Raw genomic sequence first — 27304 nt, forward strand, 5'->3', positions numbered from 1 at the left:
ACATGTGCACATTGTGCTTAAACTGCAAAGTCTGTACAGCTTTACAAAGGACCACCCTTCAGAAGGGCATCCGGTAAACACTTTATTGCATATTTAACACATGGTATATAACCCACATGTACAACAGAGGAAAAACAAGAAAACCAGTTCCGAGGAGGAGGCAAAGAGCAGCTTCCGGCGAGGTCCGCACGCCGGCGCGGAAAGGGCTGCCGCACCTCGTGGGTTGTGCTTGGGCGCCACTTCTGTACTTGCTCACACACACGGGGTGGTTTTTGGATGAAGCCTTTATGTACAGTAACTGCTAAAGGGTCAAACGTGACCTTTATCGGACACTTTTGGCTGGCTTAAAAACTGAAGCGGCAACAGATTTACCTTAACGTCAAAGCTAACCCAAGATACGTGTAAACTAACACCCACAATCCTGAAACAAAGACACATTTAAAGAAACAAAAGAAAACTTTAAAACACCTTCCCCATTCTCTCTAAGCTCAGAGTAAGTAAACATTTTACATGATTGAAAACCCTAGAAAACTCCATAGGTGTTTAGGAACAAAAACGCAATGGATGGGCTTGGGCAGTGTTCCTCCACGATTGCCCCCAGGTCGCCGCCTCAGAGCCACCTGAATGCTTGTTGGAAGATGCAGGTTCCCGCGGCTCACAGGAGATTTACTGAGTACCTGGAACCTGCACGTTAGTAAGCTCCCAGGTGGTTCTGAGACATCCTGAAGTTTGAGAACCACTAGTTTGTACTGACGGTGTTGCTACAGGTTCAACTCACTCTCTTAGAAAATTCTGGGATCACAAGAAAAATTAGGTTGCTGTTGCAATGTGGAAGGCAGTGTGAAACCAACAGCAGTGAAATAGCAATGCCATTTCTAGATCAAAATACCTGTCCTTTTTCAGTCGAAAAGGACAGGCACATTGTTAAGGCACTGGTATTTGTCACAGAAGCAGTACCATAGTGTTTTCATTGATTCCCTTCATCTGAAGTACCAGTATGCAAACACAAGGCAGAAGTCTGAACTGTTCTAAAATAATAACAAATAGGATGAAGTAGAAAGGGTTCCCCGATTGGAGAAAGTTTATTTTTGAGCACTGAAATTAAAAATGAAGACACCCAGATGTTTTTTGTTGAGAAATCTAATGTATAAGAACTTAAAAAGGTCAAAAGCTGTGGGGGAACCTAAAAACCCACAACGGTTTTGTTATGGGCAAAATAGTTTGTGATGTGCATTTACTATAGGTCACAGACAAACTGCACGCTTGTGTGTGACCCCTGAAAGCATGGGGTCTCATATCCCAATCTGTCTAAGCTATAGTACTGATTTAGTGTCTGTCACACATACAATAAAACAAGAGACAGCAAAATCAACCTCCTTGGTTCTGACTTAATGCTTGAAGCCCTATAGCAAACACCGTGCAGGGTTTGTGGGCTAAGAAACCTGCAGGTATAGGAACGATGCGGCATAGTGAGATATAAAAGCCAAATAAAGTCTGATTACACATGTACAACAAACACAGTAGCATCACTTCTAACCAACAGCTGAAATAATTTAAAATTAAAACTGCAAAGGAAAAACAATGATGTGCAGTCAATGGTTTGAAAAGTTGATGACCAAGAATGATCTAAGTCGGAAAAAACCTGCTGTGATTCTTGTATGTAATATCTGCCTAGTATTTTTCTTTAAGGGGGAAAAAAATGCTAAAAGTGCAGTGGTGGTGGACTTATCAAAATTATTAGCCTCCTTTCCAAATTTAGTTTACGTATAATAAAAATTTCCAAATAATGTCCCCAAAATGTCCCCCCAAATAGAAAAAACTCTTGACCGTAGTCTGAAATAAAACAGAAAGTTCTAGATAGTGACAAAAGAAATCATCACAATAGGGATAAGGGAGGGATAGACTGATTATCAAATCTTTACTGATTGTAGATCAAGTTTTATAAAACAGATAACATCATTTTTGTAATTTGTGCAGTCAACACGTTTCATTTTAGTTGTGCTTACATCACATAACTGTGAAGCCTGAACACTGACTGTGTTTTTAATTTACACATCAAGAAAACCATAAATTCAAAATATTCTCCATATATAACAAATTGAACAAAAGCAACAAATATGCTCATTTGCCCCCAAGAAGTTAATCTATAGAAAAAAAACACCACATCATTTAAAAAAGTTGCACACAGTCCACTATTCAGGCTACAAGTAAATATTTACTGTATTACAGCACATTATTTTTTTAAAGTCTGCTTTCAACATAAACATAAATAATCACATTTTAAAAGCACCCCATACTAAGTTTTCAGGTAAGTGACAGACAGTTGGCCAGTAACAGCTACTTACCATTCATTTTCCCAAACCGAGAGGGGCTGGGCTACCTGTGGAACTGTACAGGGTGAAAGCAAGGCAAGGTTAAACACCTTTGTTCAGCCCACCGACTAAACACTTTCCTGCTCTAAATGCCACCTACAACTCTACACACCCAACCCATGGAATGCCGTGATCTCAGAAGACTGGTTTTAGGATCATGTACCACTCTGATGTCATCCACAAAAACCCAGCCTCCGACCTTTAACACGTGCCTGTGCGCTGCTGACACAGGGCCGCAGCTCTGTGCACAGCAGAGGCTGAAATCCGATTTTGGTTGTGAGCTCTAGTTGTGCTTTGCCCTGCTGCCTTTAAGGTAGCTTTTCCACCTCTTGACGAATTCTTTGAAGATGGGGGACTCGTCGATGGTGCTGAGGAGCTGCAGCTGATTGATGTGGGTGGTGTGATAGTCCCAGCGGGCCAGGTTGGGGGCGATGCCCAGCATGAAGTGCCGGAGGTCATAGATGGTTCCTGAGCCAGTGTCGTACAGGGGGAGCATGGCTTTAAGGGATTCCATGCCATGCTCATACAGGGACCTCGCTTCTTTCCCGAGTTTGTCTCCTGCAGTTTCTTTTAAGTCATACAGCCCAATTAAAGAATACATAAAGCCATTCAAAACAAAGGAGCTAGGTGTGGTTGGATACTCTTCATACCAGTCATGTTTATTCATGAACACGGCTTTAACTCCGTGCTGCTCTGACGGGAACTTGTAAGGAGCTGTTGCCCTTAAAGCTGAATTGAGGAATACATGGTCCTTTGTCAGCAGGTAGGCCCTGACTAGTGTCGAAATGGCTTGCCCTTGGGCCATGGCCGAGTACCACCCCGGCTCCAGAGACCGGAAGCCCTCCCCGAGCTTCCGGGTCACCATGATGGGCCAGCCGCCCTTCTCGTCCTGGTTCCGCACCAGCCAGTCGCTGGCAGCGAAGAACGCGGCCATGTGCGCTGTGGTGGAAATGGTAATGTTATCCAGGAATCCTTTCCCTTTTGCAATCAGCCTAACCACCTTCTTGGGCATTATTTTGGTTGGCTTGACGGCTTTCGTGTTAGAAAGGCCCACTCCTTTCCTGAGGTCAGTGACCAGGTCCCTGGTAACTGTGCTCCATGAAGTTCTGGGCCCAATGCCGTAGTATATGTCTCTTTCTTTAAAAGCAATTAGCTGGGTATTTGAGACATAATGCACAGTGAAGAGCTGATTCTTTTCTGTAGTCTCAAGAACCACGGACACACTTCCATTTGTCAAGAACTTGAGGTCAAATGAAATAATAAAATCTTTTGTGTTTCCCAGCTGCAAAGATACACCTTCACTGGTCTCTGTAGGGGACAAAATATACCAACAAAGACTGATTAGAATAAAACCTCTTTGTATTTAAAAGTTGACTGCAGTTCATCCTTGACAACCACTGACCATACAAAATTAATACTTCAATATTTTGTGTGAGATCATTATTGTTATTATTATTTTTACTAAATTAACCACAAATGATAGAACTGATGAGTCCATGCTACTTGTGAGCATCAGGCTAAATCTCTTATCTTTTGGTCTGTGTGGTTAACATTAGAGGGTTAAGAGCAATGGCTAAGGTATTGTTGATCAAATGCCTTTTCTAGCTGATCAATAATCAGTGACTATTCCAGTATAGCCATTCTGAACAAAGAAAAAGTAGCCAAAAGCTAGCTGAACCTGGGTTGTCTAGTCTGGCTCCACAATACATGCTCTCATTCACTATTTGATATTAAAAATGATAGGTTTGCTTTCACATATTTGCTGGAATTGTGAATAAAATTTCTGGTAATTAAGGAATAGGCTGGTATAGTCAACAAAAAGTGAGGGATACTGAGGGAGGTAATGGGAGAGCACAGGCTTTGTAGTTAAAAAACCAACCGACCAAACAAAAAAACCCCAGCCTTGTATAAACTTATTCTACCGCTTACTAGCTTTGAGATGTTCAATAAATGCATCTCTGTCTCAGTTTCTTCACATGTTAAACAGAGATAATATCACTCTGCAAGGTAATTGTGAGGATTTAAAAAAGATAGTGGTTTGGACCATAGTAGAAAATGACAGTGATAGTGATGATGATGATGATGATGATTACTCTGAAGCCACCAGCTTCAGAAGCTGATAAAATAGTAAAAGCTATTTATTTATTTATCTATTTTAAATCCTCACCAGAGGATATTTTCCCATTGCTTTTAGATACAGTGGAAGGGAGGGAGGGGAGGAGGGGAGGGAGAGAGAGGCACACATGGATTGGTTGCCTCTCCTACACACCCCAACTGGGGCTGGGAAACGAACCTGCAACCCAGGTATCTGCCCTTGACCAGGCATTGAACCCTCAACCCTTCAGTGCTCAGGCTGACACTCTAACCATGGAGCAACACTGGCCAGGGCAGTAAAAGCTATTTAATCTGGCAAATTATCAAACAGGAAATTTCTTGCATATCTATAGTGCAATGATGGCTGACTCCCAGAAAGATGACTTTCTGTATACTGCTGAGCTAGATCTACCAGGCAAAGAAACTGAGCACATTAAATCAGGCAGCAACAGCAGCAAGAACAAGAAAAACAACAAAATGTAGTACAAATTTTATAATATTAAAGGTAAATGTAAATATCTTGATCTTTATAGAACTTAAATATTCAAAACACATTCACATGTGCTATCTCATTTGATCCTTACAATAATCTACTGAGGCCAGCAGAACAGGAATTACCACTTCCATTTTAGAGATGAAGATATGGAGGCCTTGCAAAGTTAAAAGGTTTGCCTAAAGCCAAACGCTAATTAGTGGTGGAGTAGGCACTGGAAACCAGGATTTCTGAACCCAAGTTCAAAGACTGTGAGAAAGAAATGAGACCGGAAGTGGAAGTCTCATGAGAATAATCAGTAGAAGAGTTATTTCTCTTAAATACAGCCACAGGACCAGATCTGCTTTGAGGAGTCCTTGAGGAAATCTTTAGTGTGTCACCAGGAGCAAAGATTACTAACGTGGACTGATGACAGTGTATAGTGCATATAACGTGATTAGTTTGGAGAGTATTAGATGTTGAGTTGATTGTTAACTATTCCAATGCTGGACTTCACTAGTGTGGATATAATTGACCCAAGGCTCTTAATTACTTCATTTGATGGAAAACTATGGAAACTGTATTAGGAATGAGAACATCTTGATATACTTATACATCAAATGATGCTCTGATTTCTTACAAAAGTCATTTCAGAAGTATACTTCTAATACAGTAAAAATCCATTTAATCTGGAAAAATATCAACATGTAATCTCTCTCTTAACTAGCACTTTTCTGCATCAACAGTGCAATGGAATCTGACACTCAGTACATCCCTGAAACACTACAGGGTTCTGCTGACTTATGAATTACTCAAGTGCTACTTACTTTTTCATTCTTAGGGCAACGCCTCATTAATCAGACGAGAGTATTAACTATGAGTTCCATTTATACCAAGATGGGTAGCAATGACCCATCTCCAGGAGCCACACGGAAGGAAGCTCAGGAAGTACCCACTGTTCTCCCAGAATTATGTTCTGGTTTTCACTTTATGTTTACAAATCCAACCAAATGATATGGTTCAATCAATCACCTTACATCTCAATATAATAGATTAGTTCAAAGAACTCAGTAATGAATGACGTCATGGGATGAAACCTTTTAAAAAACCACTATTAATTTTCCCAAAACCTAACACCATTACATAGGAGAGGTGACAGAGAAGTCACAATCCCTAATTTAAAGCAATCCACTGACAATCACAATCTCCACAACAATTTTATGAGATAGTTCTTTCAATTCCACTTTATAGATGTACGGAGAGGTTAACTAACCTGTCACCATCACGCAGAAGGATCTGAGTGGAAGAAGTGGAAGTGACTATGGCGTGGAAACCAGAGTGCTTTAAATCTACTAACAGAAAATTCTGAGTTTCCTAACTGTTTGAAATCCACAACCCCTCCTCTCTCTGAGCAGTTGTTCCTAGGAGTCTCTACTAGTGTCTAGTTTTAGTACATGTGTACATGTACTCTGGGCAACAAAGAATGATAAACATTTAAGAGTAGTCTTTAAATCAATGCTTTCATATACAACACCAACTGTTATGACTCATTCACTTAATCAACAGGTTTACACCGTGGAATGAGAAGAGGCCCTATGCCGAACCTCCAGGACCCCGGAGCGGAGGGTGAGGCGGGGGAAGAGAGCTCACAAGAAGCCTGAGGAAGAACGGCGACAGGGACAGGGCTGGGAGGCTGTGGAAATGAAGTGAAGACAGGCTTTGGGGAAAGAAAAAGCTAATTTGATTTAATAGAGTAGGACAGGTATAAAGTTTCAGTTCCTTCCATTTTAAAATCAGGAAGAAGAACAAAACATTCAACAAATAAAACAATAAAAAATATGCTGCAGACCCATATTCTGATTCTTTCCGCTAGATGATTTTGTCCCCTTCAGGGGAAAAAAATTCAAGGCCAAAAAATAAAAGGCCAACAGTGTTCAGGCCTTGGTCCTCGAGAGCCTCATTTCACTCAGGCCTGTGCTTTTACATACAAGCCCCGATTTCTTCTCAATAGTGATTCTCTGAATTTACCTCCCATGAGGCCTGTATCTCCTCAAAAGCCTCGTCTCCCACACCACCACCTTAATAAGCACACTCACCATGGGGAGTGCTTTCTCCTGCTCTGAACACCACCTCCCATTAGCTCCAGCTCTCTCTCCCTCCAACACTTGTATCGCAGGCACCACCAGGCACACCCAGGATATCAAAACAAGCACCATCCCCAGCAGGCACACGCCCACCAACAAGAGTTCCAACCGTGAACAGCTTCTGTCCGACTTGCAGGGTACCTGTCACAGACAGTTCTCTTCTCCACATGCTTAAAACCACCTTAGGAGGTAGTTTATCTCCAGCTACCAGCCAGAGGAAGAAGGGCTGGAGTGAGGGTCCCTCATTTCAAATGAGGGAACCTATCTCTTTTGTATTACCCAGGGCATCCAAAAGTGTGCCATGAAATTTATTGCTCTAAATAGGACAGAGTTCAAAAGACTGTTCCAAAAACTCCCCAGCATTTGAGGAGATCAAGATGAGGGCTACTGTTTCCCACCCTAATTCAGACAACACTTTGTAATTAGTGCAAAAATAAGTGCCTTTGGTGCACCCCAAACCAAATATCCTTTTGCTCAGTCCGATCATTTCCTGCTGCAATAAATAACCTCTTAGGTATCACAAGCTAAATCTTCTCAAACATTTCCACGTACTTTCTCACCCAGCCAAGCCTGCTGTTTTACAATAAGCAAAGATGTTCTATGTGCTGGAATATCACAGAATGCCAGAGGAGAAAAGAAGACCTACTCACAGGGTAAAAACGAAAGGTCACCCATTATTCGTACTGCATTAAGAACTCATAAATCCATGACTTAAGGCCATCCAGAATGAGTAGATTTGTACTGTGGCTTTCAAGGTCTGCGAAGTACACAGTCATCAGGAAAGGACAAGCAGAGAATACAGAAGAGGTCTTATAACCTTTTCTTTTTCTATTTACTGACGGCAAGGTTGGCAGGAGGGAGGAATGAGCTCTAGCCTTGACAACATTTCCCCACAGAGAATTTAAGCCTGAGGTGCTAACTAAAATTATTTCATTGTCTTTTTAAGTAATGGATTCATTAATTCTCATAGATATTGATTAGTGGAAGAAAATGCATTACATCCTAATTAATGAGACTGTCTTAGTAAAAGGGGAAATGTTGCATAAAGTTAATTTGATTTTATAAATGATTTTATTAATGAAATGGTTTTCTATGAAGTTTGAGACAATCTAGTACATTAACAAAATTCAATATGGGAAGCAGGCCTACTTGGTAATGCTGCCTTATCTTAAAAAAAATTAAAAGCTACTGGTAAAAATAGGCTCCTTCTATAAAGGAAAATTTCTACTTTAATGCAAAATAGTTTAAAAATTCTAGAATAAATACTGTACTGAAATAAACAAAGGAACTTCGTTCTTGTGGGATACTGATCCCTGGAAGGAGATGCACACCAGGCAGTAACCTGGATCTTAATATTCACTCTAGGGCTTGGCTCTTCTCCCAGTAAATATGCCTTTTATGACCTTGAATTTTTAGTTGTCCTTTTTTCAGGGATTTCACTTGAGTGACACCATTTGTTTCTTTACATACGTAATATAAAGAGTCTGCTAATATTGTTTTTCAAACAAACAAACAAAAAAAGAATTTTAAGAGACTATCAGATGCCATAAATCAACATGAAATTAGCAGACACACAATATATCACTTACCTGGAGCAACAAACTGCTTAACATTGGTGAATCTAGACTTATCGGCCACACTAGCCATGAAGCAGCCCTTTGGCACGGTCCAGTCACTGGGCTTGCTGGTTCTGTCCCTATCTTCTGCTGTTTCATATACCTCTATGTGAGGAGGTTTCTCAGTTAGATTCTTGCTGTAATGACTTAACCCATACTGTGCAATTTGGATTGGGTAGAAATAGCCTTGAGGTCCCCATTGTGTAGATAAAGGTACACCTATAAAATAGAGAAACAAAATAAATATGTCCAGACATTTATAAATTTGTTCTGAACACCATTTCACTGATTTACTTCTGGGGATATAAAGTTATCAGCAAAATCTGAGCTTCCTTATTATACTGTTTTCATACTTACTTGAAAATAGTACCAAATTAACCAGATATGAAAAACAAAATTAAGTGTTCATTCATTCTCATTCATTATTTGTTGATAGACAGCAATGCAATGCTGAAGATTATCTTTTAGACTGACTTTTTACATGTGTTACTTTTGCTCATAGCTACAGATGTCATGTTTCACAATCCTGTTTCAAACATTCAAGTTTTACGTAACTTAAATACATGTAGATAATGTTACCACAGTTAATCTACAGTATCAACGCTGACATTTTCTTAAAACATTTATACTTAACAATCAAGTTAATTACATACTCACTCTCCCTCCAATACTGAGATATGGCCTCATAAGTATATAACCTGATGGTTAAAGCATTTGCTTAAGAACCCAGTTATGATTACACAACTTAAAGTATACACAAGCTTGTGTATCTTTTTCACATCCTTCATGTCAAAATGTAATTCTTGAGAACAAGGAGTATTTTTTTTTTAACAAATTACTGTTGTATGTTTAAACATGGATTCTTGAAAAAATTCATTAATGGATTAACCTCTTGTAAAGTTCTAAGGAAAACCTTTAAAAGTTTTTTTTTTTTTTTTTTTCATTGCTTTTCAGAAAGAGTGGAAGGGAGAGGCTCTGAGAGAGAGAGAAACATCGATGTGGGAGAGACACATCATTTGGTTGCCTCCTGCATGAGCCTCAACCAGGTCTGGGGATCAAGCCTGCAACCGAGGTCTGTGCCCTTGGCCAAAATCGAAGCCAGGACCCTTAAATCCGCAGGCCGATGCTCTAACCATTGAGCCAAACTGGCTGGGGCCCTTTAAATGTTTTGATGTCAGTATTTATTTTAGAAATTCCCTACATGGGAAATACAATCATACCGCATTGCACTGACTATTGTATTGTTGAGTCATGGTGTATGTGTTGAGAGATAAACTCCTATATACATGTAGTTCTAGCCCCAGGAGAAACTGGGAACCTATAAAACTGTATCTGGTATGATGTAGTTTCAGCACAGTTTAAGAAATTAGGGGCCACATAGATGAAGAAACCTAGGCTACAAATAAGCTTTTTAACTTCTGAATTCCTTCTCCAAGGGGGGATTTCTTTTCCCCAAAATTCAAACAGAACTGTTTTCAATCTCATTAAAGATGGGTGATAACTACAATAATGTACAACTGGCATAAGAATTGATAGACTGATCAATGGAATAGTAGGCCAGAAACATACTCTAGTATTCAAAGTATTTCAGTATAATGATAAAGCTCTCATCATGAATCAGTGGGGGAAAGAGATTATTCAGTACATGTTAGGAAAAAAAGTCTAAAGATAGACCCTAACCTTTTACCATTTACCAAAACATTAACCAAATTAAATGGGCTAAAAAAGTTAAATGTAAAAAAACGAAATCATAAAATTATTAAGAGAAAAAACAGAGGAATAGCTGATTATGGTGTGGCAAATGGCTAACGATAAAAGAGGTAAAAAACCAAAAACAAAACCTAAGTTTAGTAAATAGAACTGAAAACTTCTGAAATTAACAAATCATAAGTAAATGAAAAGTGAAATTCAATTTGGCTTTCTGATCAATTCTAGGTTTGAAATACAAATTTTAAATTGTACACTAATATACTCATAAGGAACCCCCACTATTCCAAGTCTGAAAGACAATATGTAATACACTATAGGAGTTCAGAATAAGTTCAGAGGAAATGGTACCTATGGACTGTCTAGTTCTGAGGACTTTAGTACTCCATCCAGAGAGGATACCTGGCTAATCTAGTAATAAGACTGTATTGGGACACTGATGGGTCCATTGGTCTCTGTTCCTTTCCCCTCTCTTCTCATAGGACAATAACTGTATATTTTAACACAAAATTTCTGGAGATCCTGTGCCTTGGCCTTACTGGTGAGAATTTTAGATTCCGAGACAGGTTGGTGGAATAACCCTATCTGACCAGGTATAATCTTATTGTAGCCCTTAAATTGCACCATCTAGAAAGTTGCCCTAGGTTCAGAATAAATTGTTACTCCTTGCTAAGTCAGAGTGATGAAAGGTCTCTTATACTAAGTTATGGATGTACTTGCTATATAATTAACACCTATAGTGTTTTATTCCTCAACACAACCAGGATAGAAAAATGCAGTGGAGCAGAGAGATACCAACCTTCAACTCCACTTATGCACTTGACTCTGTCTCGGACTTCCACATTGTAGCCTTCAAAGGACATAAACACACCATCAGGGTGATAAGGAGCTCGCTGTGCATAGACTTTGGAATAGCTATGAGAGAATTCAAACCGATCGTAGCCATCATATTGAACCACCTTTCCATAAACGTCAAAATATTTCTCTACCCAAGTGAATGGGAGGAAGATCTCATTCCCCTCTCGTCTCCCTTTAATTGTGTGGTCGTCATTTATGAGACAGTCAATTTCTTCATATTTGAGCCCTAACACCTTGCTTCCCCCATTGCTGTTGAAGCCCCCAGCAACAGGGGGTGCTTTCTGCTGTTCCTGGGGAAACGCCTCCTCAGACTGTTTGGCCAGATGGTTCACATAGTTGTTACTCTCAGACGCTGCTGCTCTTTTTTCTAATCCATCCACTCTGAAGCCACTACTCAAGTGCCGTGGAAACTGGATCGCTTTGTCGCTGGAACACTTATTCCACAAAAGTACTGTGACCAAAGTGAAGAGTGCGCAGATCACAATCAAAGTCTTATAGTTGACCCGAGCTGCCAAGCAACGCATATTCAGATCATACCTATGGAGTCAAGAAGAAAGATTCATGCAAAGATGTACCGCTGACATTTCACAAGGTAAGTTTTTATTTTTTTATGTTGAATAACTACATTAGGGAAATTTTATTAACTGCTCGTAATCTAATTGGATTTAAAATTACTAACTCAAACTTTTCAGCAGAGACAAAGAAAAGGCAAGAGGTGCTTTCCCCTCTTAAAATTCTCACTTGGCACAATCCCCGAAAGCAGAGATTTCCAAACTTTTCCTGTTTGTAGCTCCATTTGTATCTTAGTAATTTTTTCACGAAGCCCATAAGCCCAAAGAAATACACAATAGTTCTATTTATTAAGTAGTTGGGCCCAAACAACTTAATATATATTCTTGTCTTAACAACTTAGTAACTGTTTAAAAAAATGTAACGGGTCTTATTAAGGTAAACACCGAAACCAGAAATTCCGTTGCAGCTACAACAAACATTCATGTTGCCAAATTCAACAGTGAATTTTTAGCGCTCATCCTACTTGGCCTCTTAGCAGTATAAAATAATTAACTTCTTGTTGAAACGCCTTCTTCCCATGGCTCCTAGGGCACCATTAGGTCCTGGTTTTCCTTATACCCACCGGCGGCTCCTCCTCAGTTATCTTGGATCATTCCTTCTCATCTCCCTGAACCTCAAATGTTGAGAGTGCCAGGGGGTCCCAGTCCTCAGACCTCCTCTTTATCTCTAGTCACTTCTAGGTAATCTCACCCAGTCTCACAGCTTTAAATACAACTTACATACTCCCAAAGTTCTATCTCCAGGCCAGTCCTTTCTTTAGAACTGCAGATGCACATATCTAAGTGCCAATCCAAGTAACTGACATCTTTACCTGGAGGTGAAATGGACTTCTGAAATAAAACACCCAAAACTTAACTCCTAATCTTTTCCCTCTACCCAAAGCTTAACTCCTAATCTTTTCCCTCTACCGGTTTCTCATTTCTTACTGCTCAGACCAGAAATCTTGACTCCTTTGTCGCTCACCTCATATCCAATTGGTCAGGAAATCCTATTGGCTCTACGTTCAAATTATGCCCAGAATCTGACATCTTTTCTGATACACTATTACCACCTCATCAGAGCCACTGTCACCTTTCACTTGGGATACAGCAACGATGTCCAAACTGGTCTCCGTGCTTCTGTCTTTGCCCTACTGTTCTATAGCCAGGTCTATTTTCAACACAGCATTCAGAAAGGTGCTTTTAAGTCTAAGCCAGATCATGTCATTCCAGTCATGACGGGAGAAGAATCCGACGCTGGTGCCCCTGCTGGCCATGTGGTGTACCAGCCAGCTGTGATTACATGTAAGCACCCCCAGGTTGCCTACTGCTGGGGTCATTGAGAAACACGAAAAACGATTGGTTATTTATGTGCAATATATGGAATATTTCAGCCTGCTGAGAGTAAAAGGAGCAGTCTCGTTGCTGTTTGCTACAGTAGCTCTGTAATTTACTTTGTGGTGTAAATCCACAACTATTTCTTTTATTGTTTGCAATCTTCCTTCCCCTTTTCCTCTCAATAAACCTTTCTGGCACCAATGAGATTTAAAAAAAATCAAAGCCCGAAAAGAAAATGTTTAATGAAAAATTACACAATGAATTTCTGCCTTACAAGAAGGTTGATGGTGACTGTGTAATCCATTTATTTCTTTTCATTCCAAAAGGTTGAGTCCTTGCCTGTCTGAAAACTTTATTCTGCTCTCACTTTTGGTTAATAGTTTTGCAGGACATAGAATCCCTGGTTGCACAGTATTTTCTTTCAAAATGTTGTAGGCAGTGTTTTCCTGTCTTAAAGCATTAAAGGTTACCGATGAGAGATTTGATTTCAGGCTGATGCTTATCACTTTGAACATGACTCTTCTCTGGATCTTTTATCCCAGGAATTCTGCAGGTTTGTGAGACTGTGTTACAGTATATCTGAGTCACTATTTCAGTATTTGGTGTGTCCTTTCAATCTGAAAATGTGTGTCCTCTTATTCTTGTTTAATGGATATATCATCTTCTTGTAGCTCTGAGGATATGAGAGTTCCTATTTTGTGAAGTTCTCTCTGGTTGGCTCTATTTTCTCCAGCGGCATTTTTTCTGACGATTTGAATTTCTCTTTCATGCCATTAGTTTTCCTCACATGCCTGGTGATCTCTGGTTACTTATTCATATGCAGTCCTGAACGACTCATTAGCCAATATGGGTTTTCTCTGTTAGTGTCAAGATGGTCTGTTTTTTTTTTTTTCTTTTTTCCCCTAGATGGCTCTCCTCAGGGGGCCTGTGTGGGCTAGGTACACAGTGTTCCCTTAGGGTGTGTAGGTGGGGAGCCAGCAGGCCCTCTAAATGCCAGAATGAAGATGGCTTTTTCTTTTATTCTGGGGACATATTTTGTACTCAAGAAGCCTTAGCTTTCCCCAGTTTCTCTAAAGAAAATCTGTGTGGTGTTTTGCCTGGGTTCCTGCCAGCTATCTCAGGTCCAAGTGCAGGGCTGAGAAAGTATGGAGAGGTGAGAAGGGGGGTAACTTGCGCCTTCTAGTACTCAAAAAGAGATCCAGGAGCTTGTTCAATGATCACTCTTAGGTAGTCTTCCTATTTATTGTTATTGGCTTCTTCCTTTCTTATTTCTATACCTTTTATTTCAGCAGGGCATCGGGAGGAAAAGGGGGCAAAGATGCGGGTTTAATCTTGGAAATCACACAGATTTTAAGAGCTAGAATCCAATAACAATTTATCATCTGCATTATTAATATAAGAAAATGTGTTGAATGCCAAAAACACACACACCAAAGTGTGGTAAAGCAAAGCTTCAGCAGTCACATATTTAAAAATTGAGGATTTCCTTATATTGCAGTACTAAATGGTGTTTACTTTATAAAAAATCCTTTATTAAAAACACTTACCAGCCAAAATATGAATCATGTGTCAGCTATACCTAACATTTAGACCAAATGAAACAGAAATATAAAGCTTTTTGTCCCATCTTTGAGAAGTGTCCATTCTCTACAACTCAAATGAGAGTAACCCTGCTTATGAGAACTAGGCTACCATCATGATGAGGCAGGCACATGGGGGGAAAGTAAAGTAAAATCAAAATAAAAAGCTTTCAATAACTTTTACGCTGAGATTTCAGCTGATACCATTCCTTACTCAAATCAGGGCTTCTTAGAAATGGATGACTCCAGGTCTGGGGTCTTGTTCAAGTACCAATGGAAAACTTTCAAGTATCAATGGAATTGTAATTCAGGGGATCAAAAAAGTAGAAGACGACAAATAAGATTGGAAATATATTGATAATTACTAAAGCTGAAAGGCACCTTGGAGGTTCACTATGTTTTTCTTTATATACTTTTGTTTATATTTAAATGTTTCTAGAACTTAAAAAATAGTATCACAGCAAAAAGACACAGGACAGGAATCAGCCTGAAAGGTGCCCTCCCCCACTAGTCAAAGTTGTGAGAATTAGGACACATTATCTAAAACACACTGAACCAATAAAAATCCATGAGTCTACAATGATATTAAAAAAGGAGAAAGCCAGGGAAAAAACGTATGCCATATTCTGAGCTGGTTAAAGAATTTACCTATCTGACCTTCGCAGGAGAACAAATCAATAGCCTCAGATGTTAAAAGATTCTATTTTACAGAAAAATTATGGCTAATAATGTAGAAAAAAAATTTTTAATCAGAAAATTAGCATTATGGGATCCTTCATGAAATTACTAATTTAGGCCAGTATTATAGTAAGGTATATGTTTGACAGGGACCTAGAGATTCATACTGGGCAAAGTAACACCAAATATATTATTTTCTAGTCACAAGGAGAAAAAGATGAAACTCCACAGAGAAGGATCGAAGGGTCATTACCCTAATTCAGTGGTCAAATTCAGTCTCATGAACGGTGACTCATCCAGACACTGCCTCTCTCTTTTTGTTTGTTAATTCTCACCCAAGGATATTTTTTCCATTGATTTTTTTTGGGGAGAGTGGAAGGGGTGGGGGGAGAGAGAAACATCGATGTGAGAGACACATCAACTGGGTGCCTCCCGCACGTGCCCCAATCAGGGCAGGGATCGAACCCAAATCCCGGGTACACGCTCTTACCATTGAGCCATTCCAGCCAAGGCTCTTTCTTTTTTAAAATGGATTTATTGAGGTGACACTGGTTAATAAAATTATACATGTTTCAGGTATACAGTTCTACAATACATCATCTGTATATTGTATTGTGTGTTCACCACCCCAAGTCGAGTCTCCTTCCATCACCATTTATCCCCCTATAACCACTTCCACCTCCCTCCACACCCCCTTTCCCTCCGGCAATCACCACACTGTGGTCTGTGCCCATGAGTCTTTCTTTTTTTCTTTGCTTAATACCCTCCCCCATCTTACCCCCCCACTCGTCCCCCGACAGCTGATGAGTTAAAATAAAAAAATAGAACCTATCACATAGCCCAACCAAAAATGTTTAAGTTAAATCTCTCAGGTCTTAAGATTTAACTTCTAGTTAACAGGAAATACAAGGTATAAAGGAACAAGCTAAGTGTGGGAGCAACCAGATGCATTTAGAAGGTAAGACATCCGGCAGGAGAGCCGGCCCCGTCTCAATAAATTAGTGGTATAAAAGAAAACGGGGACTGGATTCAATTTTTAAAAAAAATGAGACGTAAGGGATATAACAACCAGATGTGAAAATGTGCCCCATACTGGGGAATTTGACTATGGCCTTGATAAGAAGGAAAGATGGAAAGACATATGGAGATTGTTGATTAAAAAAAGGTGGTTACAAAACAGCAATATAGTACGATCTCACTTTAGTAAATAATGCATATATAGGTCTTTATTTTCTAATTTTCATGATTATATTTGCTGTTTATTTTACTATAAAAACTGAAAATTAAAAAGGTCAAAGTCAATTTTGTTAAAATATTGAAAGAAAGAAATGTAAATTTTAAGTTAAAAATGTCTATAAGTATTCAGTTTTCAAAATAGGCACTGACATTTTGGGGGGAGGGAGAGAGATCAGGGAGACGGAAGGAGAACCGAGAGAGAGAAAACCTCGAGTACTGGCACGCGGTATTAACCACAGAAACAGGTTCACCTAAAGGTAAATGTGAGCATTTTATTATAATGTTGCTCAAGTGTAGAAAACTGACCGGAGAAACTTTCAAACTTCAAAAAGTAGACTGCATTGACATTTTGCTAAGTATAAATGATAGTAACTTTAAGAGCTAAAATGAGGGTTTTCTGCTGAGTGGTGATAAGCTTCCTATTTACTTTAAAGCCTCTGCCACATCCATGAACTAGATTAACCTTTTGAGTTACAAAAAAAAGTTTAAAAAGCCCATAAATCCAAAAACCCTGAAACCTCATCTAGTGCTGACCCTAAAGATTTATTTTATTAGAAACATAATGCAATAAAAATTGATTTTAGTAACTCTGGAGATCTAAAACAGAAAATAACATTCAGTAAGATTGTAAAGAAACTGGAAAAACTTTGCAGAAATAGATAAAAAATTAGGGAAAGCGAAACATAACTTCATTTTCCTTTGGAAGAGCAAACTGTTCTCTTCTGGAATGATCTGCAATTTAAAGAACTCTTCTGAGATAGCTTACCTTTCAAATGCATGTTCTTAACTGAGCATTCCAAATAATCACTGAAGTAACTCAGTAAACATTGCAACTGTGATTATCCATGTGAATTTGTGAAATATGAAGGTCGTATTCAGTTCAGAATCACCTTTAACTAAACTTGTAAAATATTTCATTGAAAGAAGTTACTGGCTTTTCTTCCCTCTGAATAACGTGGATGAAGGCCTGCTTGCTCCTTTGTGAATCTAACAATTTACATTGTTATAATCCTTTGGTACCAAATGAGTAAAAGGACTAGTAGCTGCTCAACAGATAATCAAACTATCTATATATATAGAAAATAATGTTATGAGACTAAAACGCTAAAAAAATTACACAAATCTGAATGAAACCCAAAGGAGGAAGCTGTAACTGTCCCTCAACTTTCTGAGGTGTTGAGGAAAGCTTCGAGCTGGAATGAGTAGGAGACTGACAGCCAAGTACTTGCACTTGCTACTCCCTCTGTCTGGAACTGTTGCCCCCAAATATCCATTAGTTTGCTTCCTTATTTCTTCAGGGCCCTGCTTAAGGGTCAATATATCAAAGAGACCACTTCTGACACCCTATCTAAAACAGCAGTTCTCACCCAATCTAAAATAGTCAGTCTCCAGGTTCTTACTCAGCTTTATTTTTCTTCCTAGCATTTATCATTATTGATATTATGCATACATATTTATATTATTAGCCATCTCCAATCCACTAGAATCTAAATTCCACAAGGACTGCGATTTTGTTTCTCCTGGATCCCCAGTGGCTAGAAATGTGCCTGGTTCATGGTAGGCATTCAATATAGACTTGGTGAATGAATGAACAATGTTAAGTATGCAAGTTTTAAAAATAACATACATTTAAAATAGACAACTTTGCTTTCTTTCCCACATTTGGGTATTCTGAAACCATAATCCAAACAAAAATGAACATAATGGATACAATAGAATATGGACTGTGATGTTGTATATTGGCCAACTCTTTAAAACAGATTTACAATTTAATTACTGCTCTTAGTAATGTTCCATCTGTTTACTGCCTGATAGACCAAGATTGAAATTACACAAATGGTTAAACATTCTGTGACAGCTCTAACTCAAAGGAAAACTGCCTAGTATTTCTGGTGGTCAAGGCTCTTCCAACAATGTAAACAAGTAGTATTCTCTGGCAATTACTCACAATAAAGGAAAAACTGAGAAAGTAATTTTGCTAGTCCATTTTTAAAAATAACAAAAGTTGCCCTAGCTGGTTTGGCTCAGTGGTTAAAGCGCTGGCCCTCGACTGAAAGGTCCTAGGTTTGATTCTAGTCAAGGGCACGTACCATAGTTGGGGGCTCAATCCCTGGCCCAGGTCCGGGCACAATCGACGTGTCTCTCTCACATCGATGTTTCTCTCTCTCTCCCTTCCACTCTCTCTGAAAAAGCAATGGAAAAAATATCCTCAGGTGAAGATTAAAATAAAAAGAGATAAAAAAACAAAAGTTAAAATCATCTTTGATACAAGCAGCTTACAACGCATTAAATAAGATTATATTTCTAGGTACACATCCCCAAAAAATTGAGGAGGGAGTATATGGGATGCTACATTATTTACATTTCATAGATGAAGAGACTAAGGTATAAGGGCCCACAAGAGCTTCACTAAAGAAGAGGACAGGAACAAAGCCAAGAAAAATGAGAATTTAAACCTGATTAAAAATTGTATTTCTCCTCTTTTACAGATGATAAAACTGATGTTACATGCTGCTAAGTAATTACCCGAGGTCACAAGATTACTTGATAGTCCACTTGAGATTTGAACTCAAGTTTGTCTGTCTGACTCCAAACCCTGTGTTCTAACTGGCATGTTACAGGGTACTTGAGCAGATACATACTGTATTTCTGAGCCTGAATATTGCCCTCCCTCTAGAGATATTCTAATTTATAACAGGTTACCAGTTGTGAATTGAACTCAAACATTTACAGGTCTTGTTCTAGACAAAGTTGAATTCTGACCTTGAATCAACAGTTTGCAAAGGTAAAATATGATTTTAGGAAAATTTATCTAGTATCCTAAAAATGTATTAGTATTTTTGAATTTTCTTCAAATTAAAAAGTGTAATTATATGCCATATTAATATAAAAGTAGAAATGAGTCATAATTATGAATACTTAAGTATGTACAGTCTAATAAAGCTACCTGGTCTCCAGGTGGATTAGAATAATTAAGCCCCTGAAAATAGGATCCCCACTGGCCCCACAAATCCAGCAACAACTTACAAATGCATTACAAAGCTTCATTTCTGCTAATAATTATTATGATGTTCTGGGATAAATCGCTGAAGCAGAACCTTTCTCCAGAGATAGAAATACAGTATATTAACAGTTTCATCAGTCCATGTTAATTTGAGGCTTTGAAAATAATGTGCTGGTGTTCTAAAAATCCCAAGGTGGCAGTAACTAGCCTTAGTATAAAAAGTTAGGGTGTAAAAAAGTATAACTCTAAAGATAAAAATATTTTTATTTCACAATTGTCTTTTAATTAACCATGGCCAAAAAACAAAACAAAACCAAAAAACCACAACCCAGAATATAAATGTTTTAACCTTTTTTCCTATTGAGTTTAATTTCTGGCAAGAATATATAATCTTAGATATAGATTGCCTGTAATTATTCAGAATAAACATTATTTGTGACATCAAAGTTCAAATTTATGTGCTCACTTACTCAAAACAAATCTGCTTTGAAGTAACTTAACCCAATACTTTAGCTTTCTCTGCAACTCTCATATCCATTGCCAAGAAAGGATAAAACAAACAAAACAAAACAAAAATGAAAAACTGAAGAAATAAAGGAGACCCATCTAATAAAGAACATTAACTGTACAAACAAACACTCAAGATACACTTGCGGTGCTATGTATGGTGTATTTGCAAGGAGAGCTGACCCCCTGTTGTCTTCTATTACTCCAGAGTGTGAAAGCTCACTTTCTCCCTGCACCCCCAATTAAAAAGAAAACTGTGGTAAAATACATATAACATAAAATATATCATCTTAACCAATTTAGGTGTACAGTTAAGTGGTGTTAAATGCATTCATAATGTTGTGCTACCATCACTACCATTTATCTCCACAACGCTCTTTATCTCGTACAACCGAAACTCATAAAACATTAAATAGTAGCTCCCTGTTCCTCTCACCCTGCCAGCCCACGGTGACCACCAATCTACCTTCTGTGTTTATGATTTTGACTACAGTGAGTGTCTGACAGACGTAAAATCATACAGGATTTGTCTTTGTGATTGGCCTATTTCACTTAGTATAATCACCTCAAGTTTCATCCATGTTGTAGCACGTGCCAGAATTTTCTTCCATTTTAAGGCTGATTCATAGTCAATTGTATGTATATACCACATTTTGCTTATTTATCAACAGATGGAGATTTCCCCACTTTGCTTTCTCCCGCCCCCTGAATCTACCACAAATGGATTTCATGTAACCCTCCTCATGTCTCCTCCTTTTATTCTAATGTATAAAATAAGCTGCAAAACTGCCAATCTCCATAGCATTTTCTCAAGCTGTTGAGATTTTGCTTCCTAGCAATTGTTATCAGTTTGGCTCAAAAAAACTCATAAAAATTCTCTACAGGTCTGGATGTTTCTTACGTTGACAGTATCAAGAGTATGCTTTAGCCCATTATTGAGTGCCACATTCCTCTTTTTTGGGTTACAGAGTCTTATCTCAGATTCCATTCCAGGTATTTCTTATAAACCAGTAGCTGGATCTACAGCTTGATAAAAGTAGGGTTTAATTCTTTAGCCAAGAATACTTTAAGGCAGAGGTGTGCCCTTTCACCAGGAAGTATATAATGTCTGATAAAGCCTCTTTTTGTTATGCTTGGATTAATCTGTATGTTCAGGTGTTGTTAGCTCGATTCAGCCATTATAAAGTTCTCCATTAGCTGTCCATCTCATAGTCCCAGCCATCACCGATAATTGTTTCAGGAGTAACGAAATGGTGCTATTCTAATTCTATCAGCCCTTCTTTAATGTGTTAGCTGAAATACTTTCTGCAAAGAAAATCTTGCCCTTGCTACCTATTTGGTTATCCTGAGGTATATAGTTTGTACAGGAAAGGCAGAATTAATGCTTGAATCTTGCCTTTTATTTACCAATTTTAAAAATAATTAATTGGATCCCTAATAAGCAATGCCTTTTTTTCCTTTTTACTAATATATGAACTCACAAAATTTTTTTTTTAAATATATCTTTATTGATTTCAGAGAGAGGAAAGGAGAGGGAGAGAGGGAGACAGAAACATCAATGATGAGAGAGTCGTTGATCGAGCCCTCAACCGGGCATGTGCCCTGACCAGGAATCGAACCCTGACTGCCTGGATCCCAGGTCGACGCTCAGCCACTGAGCCATGCCCGGCCGGCTGAACTCACAAATTTTTAACATATCCATTGAAGTTATTACTTTTTGTTGCTCAAACTATCCCATCTTTCATCAGTGCGAATTCTCCAAGTTGGCTCCTAAGTCCTTTTGACACAACTCAAGTAGTTTCTGAGAGATTTCCTGCTTTCTTGTCTGACAAGATATCCCAGGTTCATAGTGCACACTTCCTGCCAAAGCCCCAAACAGCCGTTCTTGAAAGAGTTCTAGCTGCTTTTAGTGGGGATATCCAGATTATTTCTAATAGAAATTTCTTGACATTTCTATATTTCAGGTATATAAATACCCCTTTCCCATGTCTCAGTGCTGGTGTAATATTTTTAGGTATATTAGTCATTGCAGTAGTGACTGGAGGTGGGGTAACAGGGAGTCCAATGCCTGTACCCAGACTGCTACCTGAATCTGTTAGGATTAGGTTCTTCTGCTGCTAGCAGACACCAGAAAAAGAATCCTTATATGTTCTAGCCATTGTTACTTTTCATAACAGTAAAATAAATTGTTGACCCTGAGAATATACCTGCTGAAAAGAACTCCTAGTGGTTAACTGAGCCCATATTCATAACCAGAGTCTAGCTGCCGCTGTCTGCAGAGGTCCCTCACACATGCTGCACTGCAGGGAAAGCCACCTGCTGGGCTGCCAGGCCTCTTACCCCGCGGGCACCTGCGGTCTGAGCCCACCCTTATGAGCGCGCTCCTGGGACACATTGCAGTCAACAGAACTGAGACTTCCCAGCCAATCCAAGCTGCACAGCTATATCCTCATTTGCATCTTCACCAACCAATCAGAGCAGCTCCATCCTGACAAATTAGGACAGTGTTTTTTGGACCAATCAAACTGAGAGGACTTGGAGCCCTCATTTGTGTAAGAGCGGACCAATCAGAGACCGAGGGTGGAAGAACGGACCAATCAGAGACCGGGGGTGGGCACGGTTATCTCTACAAGCAAGCTGCTTCTGCCTCGGGAGCATGCTCTAGGTTTCCCCGGGGGAAGACGGCGCATCAGAGCTGGAGCTGCCACGCAGGAGTGGAGCGGAGCTGTACCACGAGAGCCGCAACTCTGGGCCTCCTCACTCGAGCCGTTTCACAGCCAGGATGTTCCAACTGTGCGGTATCACTACTGAGCGGTCTCACAGCCATGCTGTCCCACGACTGAACGATTGGCACTGAATAAAGTCTCTCCCCCTTCACAGCACTTCAATTTGGGGACTCCTATTGCTATTGAATTGGTAACAATGCTTTCAGTAGACAAAACTCAGAAGTAGGGAGTCCAGAGCTAATAAACATTTACATCATTAAGGATCTAGGCACTTTCTTTCTTTTTACATCACACTATGGCCAAAGAAGTTACTGAAGCCTCAGTCATCAGGTTTGTATTGTGGCCCAAAAAGAGGAGGAAAGACAGAAGGGCATAAGAGCAATCATCTCTCAGTAGAATGTCTTACCCATTGAAGGTATGTATCTAATGACAGTGTTTATTTTCAAACTAATCTGTTGCCTTGTTACCTAATATGGCAACTTAGTCGTCGCATAGTCCAGAGCTTTGCTGAAAAACATCCCCAGCATTCCATGGGTAGGTCTTCCCTGCTACCCCTCATCTATCCTCAAACCTGCATGAGACATATTTAGGTTTTTTAAAAGCCATATTTGAATGATAAAGTGGTGTTTTTCTTGTTTTTGTTTTTTTGAGGAGATAAGAGGAAAGATTACAGGGAAAGGAAACACTTAATAGGTAGTTTTACCATATGCCAAGTGCTATACATACTTTAGTTATTGAAATCAAATCCTAAGAAGGAGCTCTTACCACCAGCATAGTTGAGAAAACTGAGTAGTTTTAACTCTGCTGAAAAAAAAAATTATTGGCAGGTACATAGTAGGATTTAAACCTAGATTTATCTGGCTTCAAAGTGTAGGTTCTTTATATCAGACCACAATAGCATACTATCTGGCTCCAAGTCACCATTTACTTTCTTACCAACTAGCTCAGAGCACAAGGATTTGCCCTTGGTTTGTGCAGACATCTTAAACTACTAGTATTATGCAGCAACTTCGGAAACTAAAATATGTTTCTGAAAAGATCTCCTAAATATATTCAGATTCTCTCTCACAATAAAAGCAATAATATAAAGAACTAGGACAGGAATGTTTTTTAGAGAGCAAAAAGCAGCTTTGTATCCAGAAAAGCTAAACAATTATAGTGTAGCTAAAATGTTCTTTGAAGTATTGTATAGTACTTGACTAAAAAAAGTATCTGCTTCTTCTAAGCAATGTGTCAAACTAAACTTATGCTATGTAAATAAATCAGTTCAGAAAGCAGTCCCAGGCTTTTCCAGCTGTGTAAGATTTCTCCTCTCACTAGGAGAGTCAGGAGAAAGAAAACCTAATGTGTTTACTCTGCATGGCTCATGGACAGGGGGATTTACAATACAAATTGGTAGAACTATCCTAAGAAGTTCTATGAAATAGCTGCTGATAATGTTTTATCAAGTTTGGTGCAATTCTGCAAAATAGGAATGACAGAAGGGGAAAGGTTCATCAAGCTGGCTGCTTATAGTAATTTTAAACAATCTTAAGGCATATATAGTCCTGGCCATGCAGAAACTGTATGTGGAAGAAATCAGTGCCCAAGCTGATTTCTAAATGTGAGAAGTTACTGGGATAATTTTTAACACAACTAACAGAATGTATTTCTGAGCTACCTCACAAAGCAATGCAGAAAGCATCACACTGGAAAAAAATAATTGAGAGAATGTGCTAACAGGCATTATGTGAGAAAAATCTGTCAGGTTGTTATACTGTGAATTCTACTTGCTTGTTGAGTTACTGTTTTTCTAATGTTTATGACAAAAAGAAACATCTAATATACCAGCCTTCTGACACTATATAATCTTTGCAATTAAAAAAAGATAAGGCTAGCACCCAAATTTTAGATTTCTCCTAGTAAGTTAACAGATAGCAGGGCCAAAGACAGAAAGAGGGACCTTTGTAAAAAGGGAAGTAGAGAAAGAGACTCTCACATATAATTCTTGTCTACAAAGTGGGTATTGTCTCCATTTTCCAGACAGGGAACCCATATGGAGTCAGCTGTGGACTCAACCACCTACTTACTAGCTTTGCTACCACTGCCAGTTACTACACTTCTGTGAATCAGTTTCTTCACCAGTAAAACAGAACTTAGGTACCTCACAGGGTGGTCTTGAGAAACTAAGTGAAATAATGTATATATTTAAAAAATGTGGGCCCTGGTCAGGTGGCTCAGTTGGTTGGAGCATCGTCCTGTACACCAAAAATGTTGTGAGTTCAATTCCTGGTCACAGCACATGCCTAGGTTTCAGGTTCGATCCCGGGTCAAGGTGTGAATGGGAGGCCAGGGATCAATGTTTCTCTCCTTCTCTCTCTCTCCCCCTTCCTCTCTCTCTAAAATAAAAAAACAACCACCACCATATCCTAGGGTGAGGATTTAAAAAAAAGTTTTATTTTTCTTCTTGCTGAGGATTAGTAATTTGCTCAAAGTCAAAATTTGTCCAAAGTCTAATAAGAGATAGAGCTGGAGACTGAAACCAGATTAAAGGACTAGAACTCAAATTCTGAACTTAGTCCAGTGTCTGAAGCACATTTTCATTGTACTTCATTTCATATCACTTATCTTTCTACTTCTACAGCATGCTAAATTTAAAAAGTATGTCCTAAATGTCATACAGTACCTCCAAATTTTTAAAACGGTCAACGTGTTTTTCACCCCCATTTCTAATAGAGGGCTCAGAGTCCCCAGTGAGGAATTTCCTTTTAGATTGTCTAAGACTAAGTGATCTCTGATCTAGTCACTCAGAGAATGCCATGCTAACCCAGAAATTCTAAAGCTAAATAGGTTATAAACATAAACGTCTACAGCAGTTTATTCATAATAATCCCAAACTGGAAAAACCCCAAATGTCCATCGACTGGTGATGGGAAAAATAAACTGTGGTTCATTCATACAATGAAATACAATTCAGCAATAAACTGATACCTGTTCGCTGTAACAACATGGATGAATCCTCAAAGGATTTTGCGAAGTGAATGAAGCCAGACTCAAAAGGCTACTTAACATATGATTCCATTTATGTGACATTCTGGAAAAAGCAAAACTATAGGGATAAAAGTAAGCCCAGTAGTGGCAGGAAGGAACTGACTCTAACGGGGCATGAGGGATGTTGGGGGCGGTGGTAATGGAAATGTTCCAGACTTTGATTGTTGTGGTGCAGGTTACATGAATGTATATGTCTGTCAAAACTCACCTAACTATACACTTTAAAAGAAGTGCATTTTATTGTATGTAAATTATACCTCAATAAATCTGTTAAAACAACTTGTAAATTAGTCAAGAATAAACGCATTTCACCCGGCTGGTGTTGCTCAGTGGTTGAGCGTCAACCCGTGCACCAGGAGGTCTTCAGTTCGATTCTCAGTCAGGGCACATGCCCAGGCTGCGGGCTCCATCCCCAGTGGGGGGTGTACAGGAGGCAGCCGATCAGTTTCTCTGACATCGATGTTTCTCTCTGTCTCCCTCTCCTTTCCTCTCTCTGTAAAAATCAATAAAAACATATTAAAAAAAAGAAATAAGTGCATTTCTATAGGGTTTATTTTGAGTAATAAAGGCTCTGAAAATATAAAAGAAACTATAACGAGAGGTCTGAAAGCAAAGAGAGCCTAAGCAACAATTGTTAATGACTCTCTGATGAATTTTAGCACCTCTCCAGAGTACTTCACCTGCTATTCATTCAGTGACTCCAAAATTTCCCCAGTAACAAATCTCTGCAAATGATCAAATTCCCAGTTATTTGGACAATAAGAAATTCAATTAGGAAATACTAAGTGGGGTTGAAATGGTGCTTCCCTGGGGATATATGACAAGTTAGGTAACCTTTCCAAATCTTGAGTTCTCATCTGTAAAGCTGAGATAAGACCTTCTAGTTTATAAAGAAGTTGTAAGATTAAATGAACAAATGAACACTTAATTTGGTTCCTACCACATAGTAGGCAAACAAAGGAAAATATCTATGGATGAAGTGATTTTTTTTTTTTTTTAATGTTTTAATTTATCTTTATTGTTGAAAGCATTCCAAATGTCCCCCTATTTCCCCCACTGATCCCGTCCACCCTGCACACCACCCCTCCAGGCCTGCACCACACTACCGCCTGTGTCCACGGGTTATGCATATAAGCACGTAAGTTCTTAGGTTACTCTCTCCCCACCCACTCCCCTACCCCCGCCTTCCCTCTGAGATTCGACGGTCTGCTCCATGCTTCTATGTCTCTGGAGAAGTGATGTCTTTTTTTAAGTTAATAAAGAAGTATTCATCTATCTACATCAGTTAATTTAACGAACACATTTTTTGCTACGCATCTATTCTATGGTATGTTAACATTTTCCAAACAGGCAAGCTGAAAAAAGAGAGAAGTAAACCCTCCCCCTGCAAA

General features: G+C 39.0%; 1 protein-coding gene across 2 annotated transcripts in view; it reads right to left on the reverse strand.

The window, feature by feature from the left end:
• Window positions 1-1888: 1888 nt before the first annotated feature.
• Window positions 1889-27304, reverse strand: part of GLCE (glucuronic acid epimerase) — an 81507-nt gene continuing 56091 nt past the window's right edge. For both annotated transcript variants that reach the window (XM_016198080.2, XM_016198078.2), the window contains 3 exons: window positions 11205-11800; window positions 8672-8917; window positions 1889-3680 (listed from right to left, as the gene is read on the reverse strand). In XM_016198080.2, coding sequence (XP_016053566.1) covers window positions 2656-3680; window positions 8672-8917; window positions 11205-11787 — 1854 coding nt within the window. In that variant the 5' untranslated portion in view covers window positions 11788-11800 and the 3' untranslated portion in view covers window positions 1889-2655. The remainder of the gene's footprint in view (window positions 3681-8671; window positions 8918-11204; window positions 11801-27304) is intronic.

This window comes from Miniopterus natalensis, chromosome 1 (genome assembly GCF_054644295.1).
Source record: "Miniopterus natalensis isolate mMinNat1 chromosome 1, mMinNat1.hap1, whole genome shotgun sequence".
Classification (NCBI taxonomy): domain Eukaryota; kingdom Metazoa; phylum Chordata; class Mammalia; order Chiroptera; family Miniopteridae; genus Miniopterus; species Miniopterus natalensis.